The sequence below is a fragment of the Anguilla rostrata genome, chromosome 8 (genome assembly GCF_018555375.3).
Source record: "Anguilla rostrata isolate EN2019 chromosome 8, ASM1855537v3, whole genome shotgun sequence".
In the NCBI taxonomy this organism is placed as follows: Eukaryota; Metazoa; Chordata; class Actinopteri; order Anguilliformes; family Anguillidae; genus Anguilla; species Anguilla rostrata.
Genome location: NC_057940.1, coordinates 29,838,166 through 29,858,664, shown reverse-complemented (window position 1 = coordinate 29,858,664; position 20,499 = coordinate 29,838,166). Strand labels below are relative to the sequence as shown.

Genomic DNA, 20,499 nt, shown 5'->3' with positions numbered 1-20,499 from the left:
GTTTATTGTTCAAATGTGTTGCTCCTGTCTTCAGCATTAGACTGAGCTGATAATGAAATGCTCAGATGTGACAGATTTTCTGCCTTGCATTTTTTTTTTTTTTTTGGAAGGTGGAACATGTTGAAAACCAGGGGTTTTCAAAAATGGGGTAAAAGTAAAGTGTGAGGCCAAGACTGAAATCCTGTAACTAAGCAACAAAAGCGCTGCCTTCTTTGCTCTGGGAAAATGCTTCAAGGACTCAGAGGATTCTGGGAAATCAGTCAGACTTCAGCTAGCACCATGAAGCCTAATAAAAATAGGTAAAAGTATCTAATGGCCTGGAAAGGTAATCCGTACATCAGTTTGTTCATGACTGAGTGATGACACTCTTCCAATTAACCTGACCAATTTTTTTGTCCTTCATAAATGAGTTGTGTTCACTAATATGTATTTTAAATGTTTATGCTTCTCTTTCAAAGGTTAATGATCTACACTATCCACTTACTACTATTAACTACTTACCAAGCCTGTGTACTTATTCAAAACATGCAGGACATCGAAATCAGGCATTCATGCAGGGCAAGATTTCCACAAATGTATAAATATTACTTACTTTATGTTTATGCTGAGAAAGCACAAAGCACTTAGCATTTACACATGCAGTACCACAAATATAAATGACCCTTTTCAGGTAATGGTAGGTGTAAATCCTGCATCTTGTAGAGACTAGGCAGAGGATGTACTATATGGCCTGTTCTCCACAGTAATGCAAATTAAAATCAGGAATCACTGGTGTGAAATAAGAGCCAGTAAGAAACAGAGCAATGAGGCAATTTAGTTCGCTATAGATTTCTTGTAGCGTGAACACTGAGCTCGTAAGTGCTGGCAAAATAATCATTTGAAACCTGAACAATCTGTTGGTGATTTAAACATTAGTGTTCATCAAGGGTGTAACTTTCTTATGAACATTTGAGGTCAAAAAAAAAAAAAGATAAGGTTCTGGGCATGCTCCCTCTAGAATATTTTTGTGGTAATTAAAGTTCCTTTCCTGCAGTCCTGCACTACTGATCACCAGGTCCTGCAGGCCACAGTGTCTGCAGGTATTTGCTCCAAAGTTGCACTACACCACCTGACTTCAATAATTAGTGTTATATGTAATATTTCAAAATATACACTCACCGGCCACTTTATTAGGTACACCTTGCTAGTACTGGGTTGTCTTCTGCTGCTGTAGCCCATCTGCTTCAAGGTTCAATGTGTTGTGCGTTCAGAGATGCTCTTCTGCATACCTCGGTTGTAACGAGTGATTATTTGAGTTACTGTTGCCTTTCTATCAGCTCAAACCAGTCTGGCTATTCTCCTCTGAGCTCTGCCATCAACAAGGCATTTTCGCCCAGAGAACTGCCGCTCACTGGATGTTTTCTCTTTTTCAGACCATTCTCTGTAAACCCTAGAGATGGTTGTGCGTGAAAATTCCAGTAGATCAGAAGTTTCTGAAATACTCAAACCAGCCCTTCTGGCACCAACAGCCATGCCACGTTCAAAGTCACTTAAATCACCTTTCTTCCCCATTCTTATGTTTGGTTTGAACTTCAGCAGATCGTCTTGACCATGTTTACATGCCTAAATGCATTGAGTTGCTGCCACGTCATTGGCTGATTAGATATTTGCATTAACGAGTGGTTGAACAGGTGTACCTAATAAAGTGACCTGTGGGTGTACATAGAGAGAGCGAAGCAACAACATTTCCAGTAAACACAAACGCATACAACACATACCATTATCTTAATCATCATTTTGGCGGATTCATTTTACTGTTATTTATTTATTAATTTTTTTACTTTTATTCTCTTTTTTTTTGGCTGGACCGCAACAGCGGGGCCAGCCTTACAAACGCAAATGTCTGTGACTGAGTGATGTCACACCATTGGTCGCCCAAGTTATGAAGATACACCATTGGTCGGCTGGTCCAGCCACATACTAGGTTTTGACCTGGTCTTGTTTCAAGTATTGTCCTGGATTCAATCCACGATTTGTCCTTCACTTTCACTAACAATTAAAAGCAATACTTTTTTTTCTTTACAAACACAGTTTGTCATAAAACTAACTCATCGAATTCAGCTTGTGAAAAAGTGTAATTCTTACATTAACAAGCTAAGCTAAAACACAAGACAAAATTGCTCCAAATAATTTCTATGTCTCTCTGGTTCATCATGGAAAGCCATTTTTGGCCGTTCCAGGCCCCACCTTACCTTGTCTACTAGTTATGACATCCCATGGTAAAGCAGATCATACAAGGAAGAGATCAAACCAAATTAATTTCTCATAAGCTTTGCATTGACATTATAATATATAGTAAATGGGTGATTAACCATATTATTGATTTTATTAAACAACCAACTCAATTGACCATGGAATGAAAATAGTCAATTGTCCACTAACATTCATCTGAAGCATGAGCGTTCTTTCCAATGTGGGATGACCACTAATTCAGTGTATTTATTTAGTTATAAAATGAAGTACTATAAGATGGAATATTTCATAAAACGAATTGTTGCTGGGCTGTTGCCTGCACTCACCATTGCTTTCAATGTCTCTCCAGTTTCCCCTTGTTTCCCCTGTCCCTGTCCCTGACTCACCCAATTTACAGTAATGTACTGTAATATTATAAACAAACAAGGGAACAGTAGAATTAGTTGGCTATAACTCGCATTGTAACTTGTAGCTGCTGAGCTAGCAGCTTGGTAGCAATGTGACAAGCTTTGTATGTGCAAGCACATTAAAATGTGTAGAAAACATGTAGTATAATTCAATTCATGTATACCTTTTCACAAGTGAATTATTGCATTAAGAAGTCAGATCCTCTCCCTTAACCAGTTATAATGGCCTATGTTGCCAGAATTCAATGCCCTCAAGTTAAATGTGGCATGACATTCAAAAAAATATTGGAATATTTTGAAAATAGCGAGCCACACTTCTTGGAACATTGCGTATTTACTAATATATACATATATCAATTTATGAAAGAGTTTGTATTCAGAAAACCTGACTATTGATTCATTAATGGTGTATCAAATCCACCCGGATGCTTTTCGGTCTGATCTGAGTTGTACAAAATTTAGAAGCATGCCGATGGTTTATAATTATCACAATGTACACATCCTTCCCCGCCATACCCAGAGAATGAGATTCATGTTTGACAGTCAGTTTCTTTAAATCTATTAAGATTTTTGGCTTCATGTCACTGGCTTGGCCTATCATGAAGGTAGACACATCTCAGTAACTTATGCTGCCCAGAAACTGTTCTTGCATTATATTTATTCACGTGTGGAAACATTACTCACACTGAATGTAGAAATAACCTCGCCTTTTTTTTCTGTTGGTGCAACTGTTGTAAAATAACATCACAAAGTCAGAAATACAAATGTCTGGCTTAGTATTACAACCAAGTTTATTTAAGCCCCGCTGTCGCAACTTGCCCCAGGGCAATGATAATTATAGTAATGACTAGGATGTCAAGCTTAATGACTTATTTTTTAAAGGGCTATGTGAATATCGCATTCTAAATTGCTGTGAAAACACCTAGCACGGTTTTCTCCTTGCTTCAGAAAAACGAATTATTACAGAGAAATGGAAAAAAAAATATATAAAGTGTTATTGGCTGAAAGAGTGGCGGTGAATTATGGATGAGCAGCGACATGCGGGCCGGTAGCCTTCAGACAGGCCAGTCCTGGATGTTTCTCACCTGGCTCACGAGCTGTGCCAAGCCTGCCGCTCAGCTTCTCGGAGGCTAACGCGTGGGCTTGTGCGGCAGTGACTCGCGATTCTAACAATGAGGAATGGCACCACAGAAGAGGATTTGTATGCGCGGTAAATAAATAAGTGCACGAGGAACACATCGAGACAGTAACTACATAAAAATGCTGATGCACTTGCTCTTCTCAAAGAAGAACTATATTATACAAAGCTGTTGTTTTCCATCTGTCAGAACCCTCAGATAAGCCTCACGCATCTACATGAACAACATTCTAACTGTACGAGACATGCATAAAGACCCTCACCCCCCTCTCTCTCTCTCTCTTTGTCACACACATACGCACAAGCACGCACACATGCTCACACACACACACACACACATTGTGAGCAGATTGGCATGTTTATGCATTTGAATTTGTTGCTTCCACCCTTCAGTGTGTCTGACAGGGCCAAAGTGTAATTAACCATCCTGCTCTCTGATTCACTTATATTATTTACTTAGTTTAGCAAGAAAGCAGTTCTTGCAAAGACATCTCATCACATTGACATTCTAAGCAAGGTGTCTGCCTTGGAATATCTCACTGTAACATTGTATTGGCATTTTCCTGGCTGCACTTGTTAAAGGATTGATTTTTCCCCTTTTTGAAATTCTCATTCAGCTTTTTATTTATCCCTGTATTTATTTTCTACCTTGGCACGAAATTGACCGTCTTTTCTTCGTTTTTTTTTCAGCAACTCTTCCCGCAGCTGTTTCCCCCTCAGCAGATGACCCTGCAGCCCGGGCTCAACCCACTTCAAATGCCCACTGTGCCAGTAAGTACCAGGTTTACCCACCCCTTCTAGGGCATGAATGTGCGAGAGTGCCCTGAACAGCAGTGGGGAGGAAAGGTCAGGGCGGTAGTAAAAAAGCAGTGATCAGTGCAGTAGAAGAGAACAGTGATCAGTGCAGCAGTACAGAACAGTGATCAGTGCAGTAGTACAGAACAGTGATCAGTGCAGTCGTACAGAACAGTGATCAGTGCAGTAGAAGAGAACAGTGATCAGTGCAGCAGTAGAGAACAGTGATCAGTGCAGCAGTACAGAACAGTGATCAGTGCAGTAGTACAGAACAGTGATCAGTGCAGTCGTACAGAACAGTGATCAGTGCAGTAGTAGAGAACAGTGATCAGTGCAGTAGTAGAGAATAGTGATCAGTACAGTAGTACAGAACAGTGATCAATTCAGCTGTAGAGAACAGTGATCAGTGCAGTAGTACAGAACAGTGATCAGTGCAGTCGTACAGAACAGTGATCAGTGCAGTAGTAGAGAACAGTGATCAGTGCAGTAGTAGAGAATAGTGATCAGTACAGTAGTACAGAACAGTGATCAATTCAGCTGTAGAGAACAGTGATCAGTGCAGTAGTACAGAACAGTGACCAGGGCAGCAGTGGAGAACAGTGACCAGGGCAGCAATGTGGAGTGACGGTCAGGGCAATGGCATAGAGCAGCAGTATGGAGCAGCAGGGTGGCAGAGTCTGCCATTATGGTCAAGGCAGGAGTATGGAGCAGGGCTTGGAGCAGCACAGCGAAATAGAGGTCAGGGCAGCAGTGTAGAGCAGTGTACTTTGAACAGGAGAAAATGACTTTTCATCAACAAAAACCAAGAACACCAGAACACAGCCTTGCTCAGTGCCAACCTTTATCACAGTCTATGATTCTATCTTTAACTGTCAACAATACGATGGGTTCACCAATATAAGAACACTGTGGTCAAGGTAGCTTGTGTAACAGTTATTGTATGCCTTCTCATAATAGGTTGTCAGCTTTGTGAGAAATATTATTTCACCAGTTTTATGCCCATGTGAATTATGATGTAGCACATGAAAGCTAAGTATAGAAAATGGGAAATAAGACATTTTTATGTGCCACAAAGAAAAATATCTTTAACAGTGAAATCTTAAGAAAAAAACATAGGGTCTGTGTGCTATAATCATGTTGAACAAGGTGGGGCTGATCACAACAAAGCACAGCGATATTCAATTTTATGTATAAAAAGCAATACATAATAAAAGGTAAAAGAAAACCTTAAATATTGATACAATACTTTTGCAAAAATACAAACTGCAAGTTGAGAGAATTAAAAAAAAAAAGTATTTGGCATGTAATAAATACCAGTTACAAGACAAAATGAGGGAAGAGTTACATTTAGCTCTCGCTTAAGAAAAATGAGGGGTGCATTGGCTGTGGGGCTGTATGTTTGATAAGCGATCATCTCAGATGAGTTAAGGTTATCAAACATGTGAAAGGAAGCGCTTATGATAGCTGTGGATGGCAATATACACCCTGCCTCTCTCTCTGAAACGAAGCTCTAATTATTTCATTATGTGCATTCCCTCTGACTGCTTACATCAGGGGTGTCAGACTCCTGCCCATCCTGGAAGCCCACATTGTCTGTGTTTGTAGTTTCCTTATAATGGGCAACCAATTCAGGCCTTGAAGGTTTGTGGAGTCTGTAAGGTGTGTAGGTGTGAGTAGAGTGAAGGTGTGTGGACTCTAACTCTACCCATTTCTTGTTTGTAAACAAAAGAAGATGCACGCACAACCCAGGGGCAAAAACTGTATCACCTTGATAGGCTATCACAATGCAGCTAAGGACTAAGCGTATCTACTTACGTTTCTCGTTCTTTCATTTCACTTTCATCTTTGCAAGGCATTAGAAAATATAACCATCTGTTTGAAATTGATAGAGTGTAACTTTTTGTAGTGATAATGCTTGGCCAGATAGGCTAGGAGTCTACATAGGTAGCCTGCCTAGGCTGCTTAACACACAAACAAATGTGGAGCAGCTGACAATGATTATTTCAGTAAATTGTCTGTGAGAAATGATGTTATGATAAATGAATGCTTAATATCTAAGAGCAACCCATCTAGGTTCGCTGTCACTTGTGTAACCAAGTGTTAAAATTTTATTTGATTGGGTCAAAATAGTTGCACAATATGTTTTCTGTCATGAATAGCTAGCTAGCCACCTACTTATTTTGCTTAAAGACTGTAGCTACATGGTTGTAGCATTCAATTCAGCACCTATAACATAGCATCATACATTGTGGACACTTGCTAAATTGAATAAATACTGCACATTTACACCAAACTGCTTAGTTAGCTCAGTGTTGATGTGAATAACATATTTGATGTAAAGTGTGGTCTTTGTCATCCATTTCAGCTTCGGCAATTGCAGGTTGTTATTGATTTCTTCTGTGATATTTAATATTCATGGGTTTCAATCATGTGAAAAAATATCTGTGGCCACTATATTGATGACTTAATGATAACAGCGTTGCCAACTTGATGACTTTGTTGCCAGATTTTGTGAGTTTTCAGACCCCTTTAGCGACTGTATTTTAAATAAAGAGCCTAGTGACAAATATAGTGACTTTTTGAGCAGACATCAGCCTTTTTCCTTGGAAAACTCGCTAAAAGGGCCTGCAGTCGTTCCTGTACTTGCTTTCGCTCCACAGCTCACATAGTGTGATGCTACCTTATAAATGTATAAAAAGTGTGATACTATCTTGTGTGTACTGGCTCATAAAAACTGAAGGATTGGCTGCAGTACAGATAATATATAATATAGCCTGTAAATAGCGATACACTGCACCACACTGATAAGACTACCGTGACTGATATTCACTAAAAATAATACACCTGGTAATATATTGGGATGGCAGGTATGCCCCATACCTATACTGCACCGAGAGTTTGGCACTTTTTAAGGTTCCCTACAGTAATAGCCACAATGACCACAGACTCTCAGCCCTTAAGAACATTCATTGCTGTACTCAGAACAAGTCTAGGAAATCCATTGTCATATTTTTCCTTTATCTGCCACCTAAAATGCAGTGAATAATTGACAACCGACAGCACAACATATTGCCGGCACTTTCTTTTATTTACAATTATGCCCTATAACTAAAGTCGCCGACTAGCTAAACTAAATGATAGCCACAAGTACGACCGCTGCTGCTGAATGACACCAACAATATGGTGACCAGCTGTCTTATGACATCACATGATATCCTTGAATTCTGCCCCAGAGTCGCGCGTGCACATCAACAGTGACGTTGCTCAGTGACTCAAATGAATAATTGGAGCTGAAAAACATGGAAAACTAGCAGGCACAGGCAGCCCTCCAGGGGCACACTCTGCAAAGGAAAGGTTCCAGAAGGCTCCTTTGTGTCTCGATGGTGGTACCTTATTGAGTTAAGGTGAACACCCCCTACCACCTTCCACCCTCGAAGCCAGACTGTGCAAAGCAGTCTCACCCTAAATTCCTTGTATTATCACTTCTACAGAAGTCCTTATCTTTTTACCTGAAAGACAGCAATAATTAGGCACACAAACATGCGGGATTAAAAATAATACATTTGCTAATTTTGGTTTTAAGAAAAGCGATAGAAGTTATTTGCAATGTTCATATTTTCAAGGGAAAAGCCTTGCATTCAATATCAGTATCACTGAAAGTAATACTTGCATAAACAAAAGATGGCAGAGGACAAAGTGTTGCCCTTTGCCTTTGCCACCCTTCCTCCAGTGTTCTCCAGTTCCGTTCTTTTCCGCCCTCGAATGGAATAACAGATACAGATAAAGCAGATGAACATTTGTTACTGGTCCTGAGACACACACACACACACACACACACACACACACACAGAGGCGTGATGCATGTTCCTGCATCTCAGAGGCAGACTAATTGAATATGTGAGAGATGGCTTATATGAGCATTTCTCTTGATGGATGGCCTTCATAAGAGCACCATAGTTTTGGATCATTTTTCATTTATCTTCCTTCCTCCTCCCTCCCTCCCTTCCTCCCAATGTCCAGTGTTGTATTCAAAAAAGATCCCTCTCTTCTCTGTTTTTTTTTCCTCCCTGTGATCTTGTGAAAGTGTCCAGAATGACAAAGTGTCACCGTGCGCTCCTTGGCTTTCTGTTCTGGTGCCATCACTGACATATGAGGAAAAATGCCTAGCTGTGCTGTGCCTGTGTACAAACAGAGTGCCAGATTTGGTGAGGCATTTTACAGCCCCCCCTTCATGCCTTCATGCCAGGGAAGGGACTGTGCCACACCAGTGGGTGACACCCTCTGGGTCTTTTTATTTATTTATTATTACTATTTTAAAGAAGTACATCACATTTCATTTTAGACATTGTTGTTTTTCACACCACACCAGCTGCTGCCACATAACTCATTTCCTGCTTGCCAGTTTGGGTAGATTTCTGTTGCACCGCTTGGCCATTTTAACCCTTCATTCCCCTGCTTTGAGTGAAGCAGGATTTGCTCTATTAAAGAGCAGTGCTAACCTGTGGACCACAGAATTATTAAGGAAATAATATGAAAACCCTGCTTTGAGAAATCTCAATCTTACTGTCATAACAAGTCAAATCTGGCAGTCAAATTGAACAGTATCCATCCCACCCCCACCTTCCCCACCCCTTTATTAATTAAATAAAAATAGGCCAAGTAAATTAACCCGGACTGCTTCTCATGTTATTACACACATTCAGGCCACTGAGACCCCACACAGGTGCAGCACCGTTTCAGATCATACTTGGCCTAATGGATAAGTGTGTGTGTGTGTGTGTCTTGGTGTAGCAGTTCTACAGTGCGCTTTCATGGAATGCATTGAATTCTCTGTTAGATGATGAATCACCATGGAAACTTCTTCAACTCCTGACCTCATCGGGTTGGTGATCTAGTAGGATTGGTCGGATTTTTCAACCATTCATCCCTCACTCGTGTGGTGGCACAAAAGTTCCAATGCATTTACACAAAATGGGAAGACTAACACTGCACACTGAAAAAAAAAATGTTTCATTGGATAAACCTAAAATTTTTACTTCAATTTTCTACACCTGTTTTTATTTTTATTTTTTGGTTTTCTCAACTGAAAATGTATAGGTTCATCTGAACAACAAATTGAACAAGCTGAACGTGCAACAAATTGAAATACAATTTTGCGTTTATATCTAATGAAGCACAGAGATACATAGATTACAGTGTCTCATCGCTCACTAGTGACCCCAGCTGGTCCAAGTGGTGCCTGTGAGTCAGCCTACTGAGCAGCTCCTAAAGTGTCTGACTCATGTCTGTGTGAGCTTCTCCTGCAAACATCAGAAATAAGTGGTGGCTGACAACACATGCTTTGGAGGAGAGCACATGTTTGTCTGTACCCTATATGCGCATATATGATATATATTGCCATTCCAAAAATGGAGAAAAAGGGGAAGCATGCATTGAGTAAATCCGAATTTGCATCTCAAGGAAATATGCTTTTTGTTGATGCATATGCTCTAGCTCATTAGAAAAGCAGGGCAAAGGTGTGCACAAAGAATGTGGTTCCCTTCAGTTAAAGAGGAAATGTGATATGCATCCAAATAATAAAAAGATACCTACTCAATCAAACAAAAGCACATGGGAAAGAACTGTTGCAATCTGTATATCTGAAAAGTTGATGTGCTGTTTGAGCAGGCAGAAAGAACTTCACACTTTACTTAATATAAGGAAGCCAGGTATGGTATGCACAGAACAGAGATATTGCGAATTCATATAATACAAAAAAATATGTATTTCAACAGTATATGGATTCAGAAATAGCACACTCCACAGGGCGGGGGAGAGGATCTGGTTTTATTTCCAGGTGAGTGAGATCTTAAATGCATGGTGCATATATTGTCCCTGCTTACTGAGAGAGTGAGTCTTTGTTACCAGAGAATTTCTACCAGAGAAGAGCTAGGTAAAAACATTTCTGGCTGAATCAAAGTCCTTGAGGTGGAAATATTGCCTTCATTTTGACGCATATTTGAATGCAAAATGTTGTTCTCTGGGGATTGAAGTTTGGGGATTGATAGAATTAGCGTATCGAGCAGTGCACTTGATTGTGTATTTTAGCATGTTAGTATTCTTCTGTAATACTAAGTAAGTCGCTCTGAATTCGAGGATCTGCTAATGTAATGTAATTCCCTCTTCCTATCTATAGTTTTATAAAGATAAGATTATAAAGTTAGGAGCCCTTGTCCTGTAATTGCAAAGTTCCCAATTTGCATCCCAAGCAGAGATAAGATAAGTCAGCATTACATAAGTTGGGGTAAGGATTTTACTTCCAGGATGTTGCTGAAATGCACGGGGTCACAGCTGGACGTAATTTGAGCTATAGCACGAAGAAAGGAGGTCAAGAACTTTTTTAATGTACTGTGATATATCATATTCTGCCAGCATATTTGCAAAGAGAATGTATTTATCAAGCCCCGCCCTGCTTGCCTGCAGCCCAGTGGACTCCAGAAGGGCATGGCAGCAGGTGGCAGTGAATCCTACTATTCAACATTCGCTCAGGAGGTAGAGCGGTTGACAGGCAACCGGAGAGTTGTCAAGAACCCATGAAGTCCGCCGTATCGAATCTTTTGCAAAACACTTAAAATGCTTCTCCTTTTACAAAAATTGACCGAGTTGCATGACATTTGGTATTTTGGCTGAACTCACATAGCTTTATACAGGTTATTATTATTTTTCTAGCAGTTCTGTCAAAATATGGCCAAATTACGAGCCAGTGGGTGTGTCTATGTGTCCTTCAGCCAGACACCTAACCCCAATTGCTCCCGACAAGCTAGTTGGCACCTTGAATGGCTGCCTTTCACCATTGGTGTGTGAGTGTGTGTGTGTGAATGGGTGAATGAGTTGATTAATTGTAAAGCACTTTGTGCAGCAGTGGCTGGGAAATGCGCTATATAAATGCAGTCCATGTACCATATTCATAAATAGGCAGTCTTAATTGAAGTGTGCTGTGACATAAAATGCATGCATGCATGTATGGCGGAATTTTACAGAGTTGATTTTTTAAAATCAAATATTTTACCTATAATTTCAAACACAATATAGCAATACAAAGAGATTGTATTGGCCTTGAATACGTACTTAAAATGTGGCAATACAATTTAATACGACAAATATATTTGCTTTCATCATCCTACACATTGCAATACATCCGTCGTGGCACACACATGTGGTTGCCATGTCAATAATACAGTAACATTTTTTATTTGAGTGTAATGTTCTCTATCATTGAAAGCGCATGGTAGTTTGAGCCTCTAAGTTTGTTAAGGATGTACACAATTTTTTCAGATCCAATCCAATGTCTTCATTGCCTAGACTTCTAGATTGGGACCTGGGTGAGTTAAGAGTAATTTTTCTTTCAATGGTACCTGCAATCCATCCACATTCCCCCCAGGTCCCTGCTACCCTCGGTCCGCGATCGCAAGATACTGCTCTGTTCAAAATGTGGTGGTAGTACACAATGAAAGTAATGTTTAGCCTGAATTATTGGGGGTAAAAATCACTTCATCATTAAAAGTGTACTACATTGTCCCCATCACTTCAGAGTGGTGAGCTGCAGTGTAAGGTCACTACCTCTGCCTGTTTCTTTTCTTTAAGGCAGTTGCTAAGACAAATTAGTCTGTTAAAATTATCGGCGGACCTGTGTGTTTTGATCACCACTGCAGTGATCCGCAGTGAATGTAAGCCATCGCATGTTTGAGTTTCAATTCAGCTGCTTTCTTGCTTTCGTACGTAGGCTATCATTAAAAAGCTTTACCTTGCGAGGGTAATGTGTACGTATGTGTACATCCATCAAACCCAGGTCCCTTGCTACAGCAATATGTAGTAAATGGTGAAGTCTGTTTGATAAGTTTGTGGCGATTCTTACATTCTAAAACTGTTTCTGTTCATGGCGCTGTCACTAGCACTCTCACTGAAGCGTTTAACTTGCAGTTGGTATTTCAAGCGCGTAGTGCTTCTGTGACATTGGAACTCTCCTTGTCATAAAGACTGCATTAGCTAGCACAGCTTAGTTCTTTGGTTGTTACTGCCAACTCGCCTACGGCCGGTTGGCATTTTCCCCAGCGGCAGATCTGTCTTCGCAGGTCCAGGATCAGCTTTACCTTATAATGGTTAAAGACAGGATGGTTGATTGGTAATCCAGTCAAAGATCTGCACTTAAGGGGGTCGCCACAGAAAATACGATTAACTGCGTTAAAGATTTTAATGCAATTATCAGTAAAAATAAATCTCATGAGTTAATGTGTTAACTTTGACAGCCCTACAATAAAATAAATAAATAAATAACCACTCTGACACCCCACAACCCAGCACTGGACCAGATTCCATGATCATATGATAACATTATGGAAGAGAGAGAGAGAAAGAGAGAGACAGAGAGAGAGAGAGAGAGATGTGTGATATGTTTTTCCATGACTGACCTTTCTCCTCTCTTCTGTTGACAGTCCGTGAACCAAATGAACGTCGTACAGGAGGGCATCCCTCCACCCATTATTCTGTTCCTTCCCCCTGGACAGCCCGCCCCACCCTTCCTGATGCCAGCAAACTTACCTGGGGGTGGCCCGTTGTGGCCTTCCACCCCTCTCCGCAGGTACAGGGAAAGGGAAGTCATTAAGGTCATCATGGGAATCAACAATAGTCAGTAGCCATACCACTATGAACCCTGCTCCTGCTGAATGCCTGAAGCTCAGCATGTGTGGGCTTGTTTAGTACTTAGAGACCTCCTGGGAAAATTAAGTTGCTGCTGGGAGTAGTGTTGGTAGGCCAGTAGGGGGCGATCTTCCCTCTGGTTAAGTAAACCTCAGTGCCCCAGGGCAGTGATGGGGATACTGTGCTGTACAAGACACAGTCTTTCAGATGAGACGTTAAACCTGACTCTTTGTTGCCATTAAAGATCCCATGACATTTATCGCAAAGAGTAAGGGGTTCCCTGGTGTCCTAGCCAAATTCCCACCCTGGCTTTCACAACTTGCCACCTAATCATCCCCCAGTTTATTTGGCGTAAAAAAGTCGTTTTCGCCCGCTCCACCTCAGCTAATGTGTGGTGAGCATGCCAGTGCAAAATGGCTGCCTAGCATCGTCCAGGTGGGTGCTACACATTGGTGGTGGCTGAGGTGAATTTCCCTCTCATCACTGTAGATGGCATGTTAAGTATCAAGAAAAGTGCTATATACTGTAAATGTTAGGAATTATTATTATTATTGTTATTATTATTATTATTATTATACTATTTGGTATTATTTTTACACTAAGATTTGAACAAAACCCCCCGAAAAATAAAGCTTACCTTACGCGTATGATTTGCACTGAAGTACCCTGTAGAAAATAAACAAACAAATGAAAGCTGGGATAAGCACTAAGTGAACGCATCGCTCAAACTGAGTTGATAACGCATGAGGAGCAGCATGCGCTTCAGCTGAGACACAGTGTTCCTGAAGCCTCGCTGCGGCATTGGTACCCAGCGTCTGTAACGTCGCGGCAATTTCGCCGAGAACATTTTGTGTGGCCGGGTTCGAATGGCATCTCCCGGAAAACTGAATGGCATGGTGGCTGAGCACCGGGGTGGATAAAGAACAGCGTCCCTTCGTCAAAACAGGAAAAGGCCAATAATGACGTTGGGGTCACTGGGAGGTTGCAGAGGTGGGGTGCTCCTCCATTGGTTCTTGTAAGTACTTGAACGAATATATGCTAAAGAAAAAGGGAGGAAATTGTGTCAGACCTGTCAGGCTTTTTAAATAATTGTCATATTGTACTGGCAGCAGGGAACAGATATCCGATGAAATCTGTAGAGCTACTAAATCAATATAGGAGTGCTGACATTAAATGAGATGCAAGAGTTCATATTTTCATCTTGCGTTTTAGTCTAATTTTGTCTGTATTCCCATGCTTGCACAATGTATTATATGGGATTTATACCACTGAACTTTTTCAAGCCATGGCGTTCCAGCTACCACACTTGAAGCCTCTTTGTGAAAACCTTTTATGGTGATGTGCTTGTACGGGGCTCACAGACGAGCCACAGCCCTGTTTGTTATATGCAGGAGTTGAGCCTCTAGCTTCCTGAAAGGGTTATCTGCACTGAGCATTGTGCAGATTATGAAAAGTAAAGAAATCACAATCACACAGAGCTTCCGGTGCTTGGAGATGTCCGCTTTGTAGTTCCACCCCCAGGTCAAATGAAAAAAAGAGTGTTTTCAGTATGATTGCACTGTATCTGTGCTGAAATTAAATTTGATTTGATCTGTAAAGTGATACTTTTTCCCTTTCTGCACCTTTCTCACTCCTTCCTCACTCTCTGGCTCTGACTTGTCTCACCAGGGACAATTTTCAAGCCAATCTGAGTCCAAACAGCGCTGTTCCTGGTTTCTCAGAAACACCACTGGTAAGGTTATGTTCATTCTGTGATTGAAAAGGCAAAGAGAACTGTGTTACTGTTTATGCCCACATTAAAGAGAGTAGCAGTACAAGGAAATGTAAGTATTCAACATTGTTAGAAACAATGTTTTTTTTTTCTCCCATTGCCCTTGACTTTAGTTGAATCAATTGATGGTGCTATGTTTTTCAGAAACACAGTTTGAAAAGTTGATCAATGAAGCTTTTTTTTCTTTCTTTTTTTTCAGTGAAGCATCTGAAGCATTTTTATGTGACCTATGTCATGGCAATATGCTTTCATGAACATACTGTAGTTGAAAATGCTGTTGAATTACGCATGGCTTTATTTCAGACTAAATGTGCTCGCTGCTTGGCAGGTCTGTCTGTTTGTGACATTTGAAAAAATATATATCTTCAAAAGTGTTGGCAATACAGTTTCATCTATTCTCACATTAACTGTAAAGGGATGAAGTATTCTACTAGTGATCTATGCTTGCACCAAAGTAGTCAGTCACTTGCAAATCTGGTTTGACACCCTTATTTAATATTTCTGTTGATCGATTTGCCCATTTATTATAAAGCAAGTTCTATAATAATAACAATCCTTTATTTTAGATTTAGATGTAATGCTTTCCTGTGTATTAATCATACTTGGATACATTTCAGCAGTCCACTATGAATATTCATGAGGACCATCTGTGTGTTCCAATCCTTTTTTTCATTTTGTTTTTACACCCCCCTCCCAACAATATAAACAGAAATTACATAAATGTAAAATAATTCATATACTGTATATGCTTAAAAAAACACACAGAGGAAAATAGTAAAATTAGCCAATTGACCAATGGCAATTTTTATTTTATTTTATTTTATTTTATATCTTAGACTGAGCAGTCAAATGGGGATAGACACAAAATAAGACCCCGTTCATGTCTGCCCTTTAAAGTATGCTTTTATAGATACCTGAGAAAAGCAACAGGGATTATGACCAATGAGCCTCAATTGAGCATGCTTTTTGGTGAGGAAGCTACTGTCCATGGTGCTGAAAGCATCATCGGCTTTAAGAAATAGCAGGAAGCTCTGACTAAGGCCCAAATTAGAGGAACAGATCCTGTCTATTCCTCAAATTAACAGAAAATCCATAGCGTATGCAAGAATGGTTTCACAAAGTGGACATTTACACCACACATCATAAGTAACAATCTGTCATTTCATGTAAATGAAAACATAGCATTGACAAGTTGAGGAAGTGCATTCTCTGTGGCACACAATGTGTACAAAATCCTTTGCAAATTTGAAGTGCAGCCTGTGGAGAACAATGCCAACAGTGTTACAATTTGGCATAATAACAAAGTTCAACTCTCAATTCTGCAATGTTGAAATGCTGTTCAGGCATGGCACATGTTATGCAGCAGATGTGGACTGCACTTTGCAAATAGGTTTGTTTTAGAACAGGCCTAGCAATTGTATTGTGTCAGTGTAAAACAGTAAGCAGCTGGACATCGAGCAATAGAATACCTCTGTTTCTGCAGAGTAGGTAATCTTCCTAATTTTCCCTCCAAATAGACTCTAACGTCAATTGAATTGTTATTATTGCACATGCAAATAGAAAACAGCGGTGTGCTTGCATACGCATGCTTGCACACACACAGACACGCACTAGAAATAGACACACACAAACAAATAATGTGAGCTTGTTTTATTATACATTTCAAGTTGTATAAAGCTGAATACAGCCAAAAACAGCAGGCCACCGTGGTACAGCACTGAGTCACCATGACTCCATTTTAGTTGAGATCATCCTCTCTCTGAAATATTTAGACCAAATGAATATATAAATATTTAACTGGCAAGTCCCTCTCTTATGACAGAGTGCATCTGAATGCTACAGAAGCATAGAATGACTGCGGAACTCTGGCAAACTCCCAAAGACATGATGTCACCTTATGGAGCACTCTAGTCTAAGGGCTTGAGCATGTATGCCCTGCAGCATCTGCCATAAAACAGAGTAGGCCTGGTAAAAGAGTTCTGAATCTGTCCAAAGAGTCTTCTTTCTGAAATTCAGAGTTGGTGAATTTTTAAAAGCAGATTTCTATGAACAACGAAAACATACTACTGTTGTTTTTTGTTTTCCCTAACATTTTTCTTCTCAGGGTGCATTTTTTCAATCATAAGTCATCTGCTATATTCAATCCCTTTGGGAACGTGGTGGTTAAAGAGGAAATGTATTTATTTATTTTTTTAATATATTTATTTACCTCTGATGGCTTCTCTTATCTGTTATCTGCAGATCTACATGAAGTCCCAGCGCTGGATGCAGCCTTCATAACGCACCTTTTGATCTGAATGACTGCAAGATGTTCATGTCATACATGACCCAGTGTGATAGCCAACAACACAACAAAGTGATATTTGACTCCCTTTGGGAGATGTTACTTTAGGCTCCGTGTGCACTCCTCTCTAAAGCATCAAACCTGCAACTTTTGCCATAATAAATCTTTCCGAGAAGCAGCTGGTGATAATTGAGATGGTATTTTCGCTGTTTGTTTGTTCTGAAGGTCAGTTTTTATTGCCTTAGTAGGCTTATTGTGGACTGCACAGTAGAGGGCAGAAACAGATGACATTAATACTGAATTAGACGTAGGAGAGTTAGAGACAGAGTGTGATAGAGAGAGAGAGAGAGAGAGAGAGAGCTTGAGGGAAAGGGACGCCTGTGGCAATCTGCTCAGAAGGTCTTGGGTTCAGGCACCAGATAACTGCTGTATTACACTTTGTGGTGCATCGCCATTGAATGAGAGAATGCATGAGTGAATTAATTAATGGTATGCATGGGTCCATAAAATGTCATATTTAATGCATTTTAAGACAGGCCAGAGAAGAATGCTAAACAATTAATACAATTTAATAAACTTTACTATCTTGACAATTGAGCTCATTTATAAATGGATTTTCCTTAAAAAGACCATTACACAAATTACTGTATTCTCTTGTCAGCACACATCAGAGAAAGATAATGCAGGCCATTTAAGACGTGCCCTATTTGAAAAAAAAGTTTCTCAGTGCATACCTCTCTTCTCCGTCCTTTTGAAAATTGTCAAGGAACGATGTCATGCTAAAATCAATGGGACAAGAATTCAGTATGCTTGCTTAAATATATTCATACCTGTTTAAGCCATTAGCCTCAGTGAAAGTCATTATTTCTGAGTGGTTGAATTGTTTCCTGTGAATTATGAATCTTGGAAGCAGAGGGGTTGAAAGAATTCAGAAAGATGACCTGGTTAATTTGTTTCCCAGAAGACAATGTCATGTGACCAGTAGCTAATTAAATTCCTTTATGCAATGATGTGGTCTGCTGAGTTCTGCCTTGGCCGTCTCATCATCCATTTACTCAGCCCAGCAGGACAGGTCCTTTTATGGTCACATTTACTCAAAACATTCAAAGCGTCTTGATAATTAAACATCATCGGCCATTCAGACATCAGCTCCCAAACACATTTGTGTAATTTCTGCCATGGTTTCCCGTTTGTTGGTGTCCTATAGACTGGAAGATACTGATCTGATATAGTATCTCCAGGTTCATATGAGGACCACTCCTGCAACTGAGAGTAAAACAAGGTGCTTCTAAATGAGGTAACCAGATCTGACCTGCTGAGTGTACTTCTGAGCAAGTGTACAGATGGGCGTTAGTAGCTGTCTTGATGTGCATCACACTGTGGCATGTCAAGGGGTTAAAAGATGCTTAAATGGTCCTGAGGAAGTGGCAGCCATAATTGCATGGCTTTATACGAGGTAAGAATGCATAGCATTCAGTCATTACCTACCATCACCATGATAAACCACAAAAGGTTAATGGAGACTTGTGGGGTTGTCGGGGTGGGGGGTTTGTATGTGTATGAGAGAGAGAGGGGCGGAGGGAGAGCGAGAGAGAGGAGAGAGATGTACTTTAATTCTCTCACCCTCATTCCAATACTGTTTCAAAAACTGTGAGACAGAAGAGCGAAGGAGAAAGAAAACAATAAAGAAATGCCCTGCAAGGCTTTATTACCATTTTTTTCACCCACGCTTACTCTTCCATGGTCTTAAAAGAATATTAGACAGGGAGAGTAAAAATAAGCTGTGTACTGAAAGACCCCTATTCACTGCCCATCAATGGCTGGTCTCACAAACAAGAACAAGAAAGAATGAGAGGAATGACAGCACAGAAAGGAAGCCAGAGAGAAAAGGATGCCGATGGAAAACAAAAACACATGACATATAGGCAAAGCACTGTGGGAAACAGCACAAGTGACTTGGGACAACAGAGAGCATTCAATTAGGATCAGGATGCAGGGTTCATTAAACGTGGAAAGGCAATGAAAATGACCATCCATCAAGCGTAAGTGCTGTGGGCCAGGCACATGAGGTTATTTGTTTGTTTGTTTGTTTGTTTGTCTGAATGGTACACTGAGGGTGTGGCACAGAGTGCCCTGTCACTCAATCTGTCCAGAGGGGAAGTGCAGTAACTTCAGTCAACATTGTAGGTACACTCTCCAGCTGCAACAACGCATTTGGCAGGCAGACTTTTGTCAGTACAAACATTCCTCCAGCCACAGTAAACATGTACAGTCACACTGGATGTCCCATTTCTGAAAAGTAATCAAAAATTGTTAGAAACTATGATTACGTATGGTGAAACTTGGAATGAGGTTAAAGGTCAACAATGTGCATCACCATGTCACATTTGCTCACGTTAGAAGGATTTTTCTTTAAAGAATTTAAAATATTTTAATTATGAAAGCTTCATAAGCTATAAATTGTGTTACTTCTGAGACATGTTCTGGTCATCACACTAGAGATTAGTCATTAATGTTGGCAGGCATGTTGTGCTTGGCTGGTCATTGTTGCTTGCAGCCATCATTTGTGTGTCAGACCCTGGCTTTGGTTGTTTGAGTGCATTCTTCACATATCCAACAATAACTCTGCTGAAATCTTAGCTTAAGGGCCCAGAAAATAGCACCAGCCATGAGGCCTGTGCTACATACTGTAGAATGCACATGTTCAGAGAGCCAGTTACAGAAGTCAGTGAGTGGGTATTGAAGCAGAGGTAACAAACACTTCTGCAGTCATAGTATAATACATGCTTTAAATCAGAGGTCTTAAATTTCATTTCCTTTCAATCACCCGTCAATTCAGGCCTGGGAAACGAGGTGTTAAGACTCTTTAGCCAATAAATAACTTAAATTAAGCACTTAAGTGGAAGAACACATGAACCAACATGCACAGCGGTGCTTCAGGATTTAAGTTTGAGATCCCTGCTTTACATTATGAAAAAAAGCTTATCAGTATGCATATCTGCATTTGACAACTGTCCTGTTGAACCAGTGCTATAGAACGTGGAACATGCATGACACACACAGCTGTCAGGTCTCTTTCAAGCTCAAGAAGAATGTGAGCACTTGTGCATAATAACGAATATGAGGCAGAACAATGCTAACTGTGTCATCTGTGAGCTAACTATGGATCTCATGCACAGTGAACTCCATAATGTTT

General features: G+C 40.3%; 1 protein-coding gene across 4 annotated transcripts in view; it reads left to right on the top strand.

Moving 5' to 3' along the window:
* Positions 1–18,310, top strand: part of LOC135261384 (uncharacterized) — a 30,705-nt gene extending 12,395 nt beyond the window's left edge. For all 4 annotated transcript variants that reach the window (XM_064347641.1, XM_064347637.1, XM_064347640.1 and 1 more), the window contains exons 5-8: positions 4,468–4,548; positions 13,044–13,189; positions 14,917–14,980; positions 17,261–18,310. In XM_064347641.1, the coding sequence (XP_064203711.1) occupies positions 4,468–4,548; positions 13,044–13,189; positions 14,917–14,980; positions 17,261–17,299 (330 nt within the window). In that variant the 3' untranslated portion in view covers positions 17,300–18,310. The remainder of the gene's footprint in view (positions 1–4,467; positions 4,549–13,043; positions 13,190–14,916; positions 14,981–17,260) is intronic.
* The last annotated feature ends 2,189 nt before the right edge of the window (positions 18,311–20,499 follow it).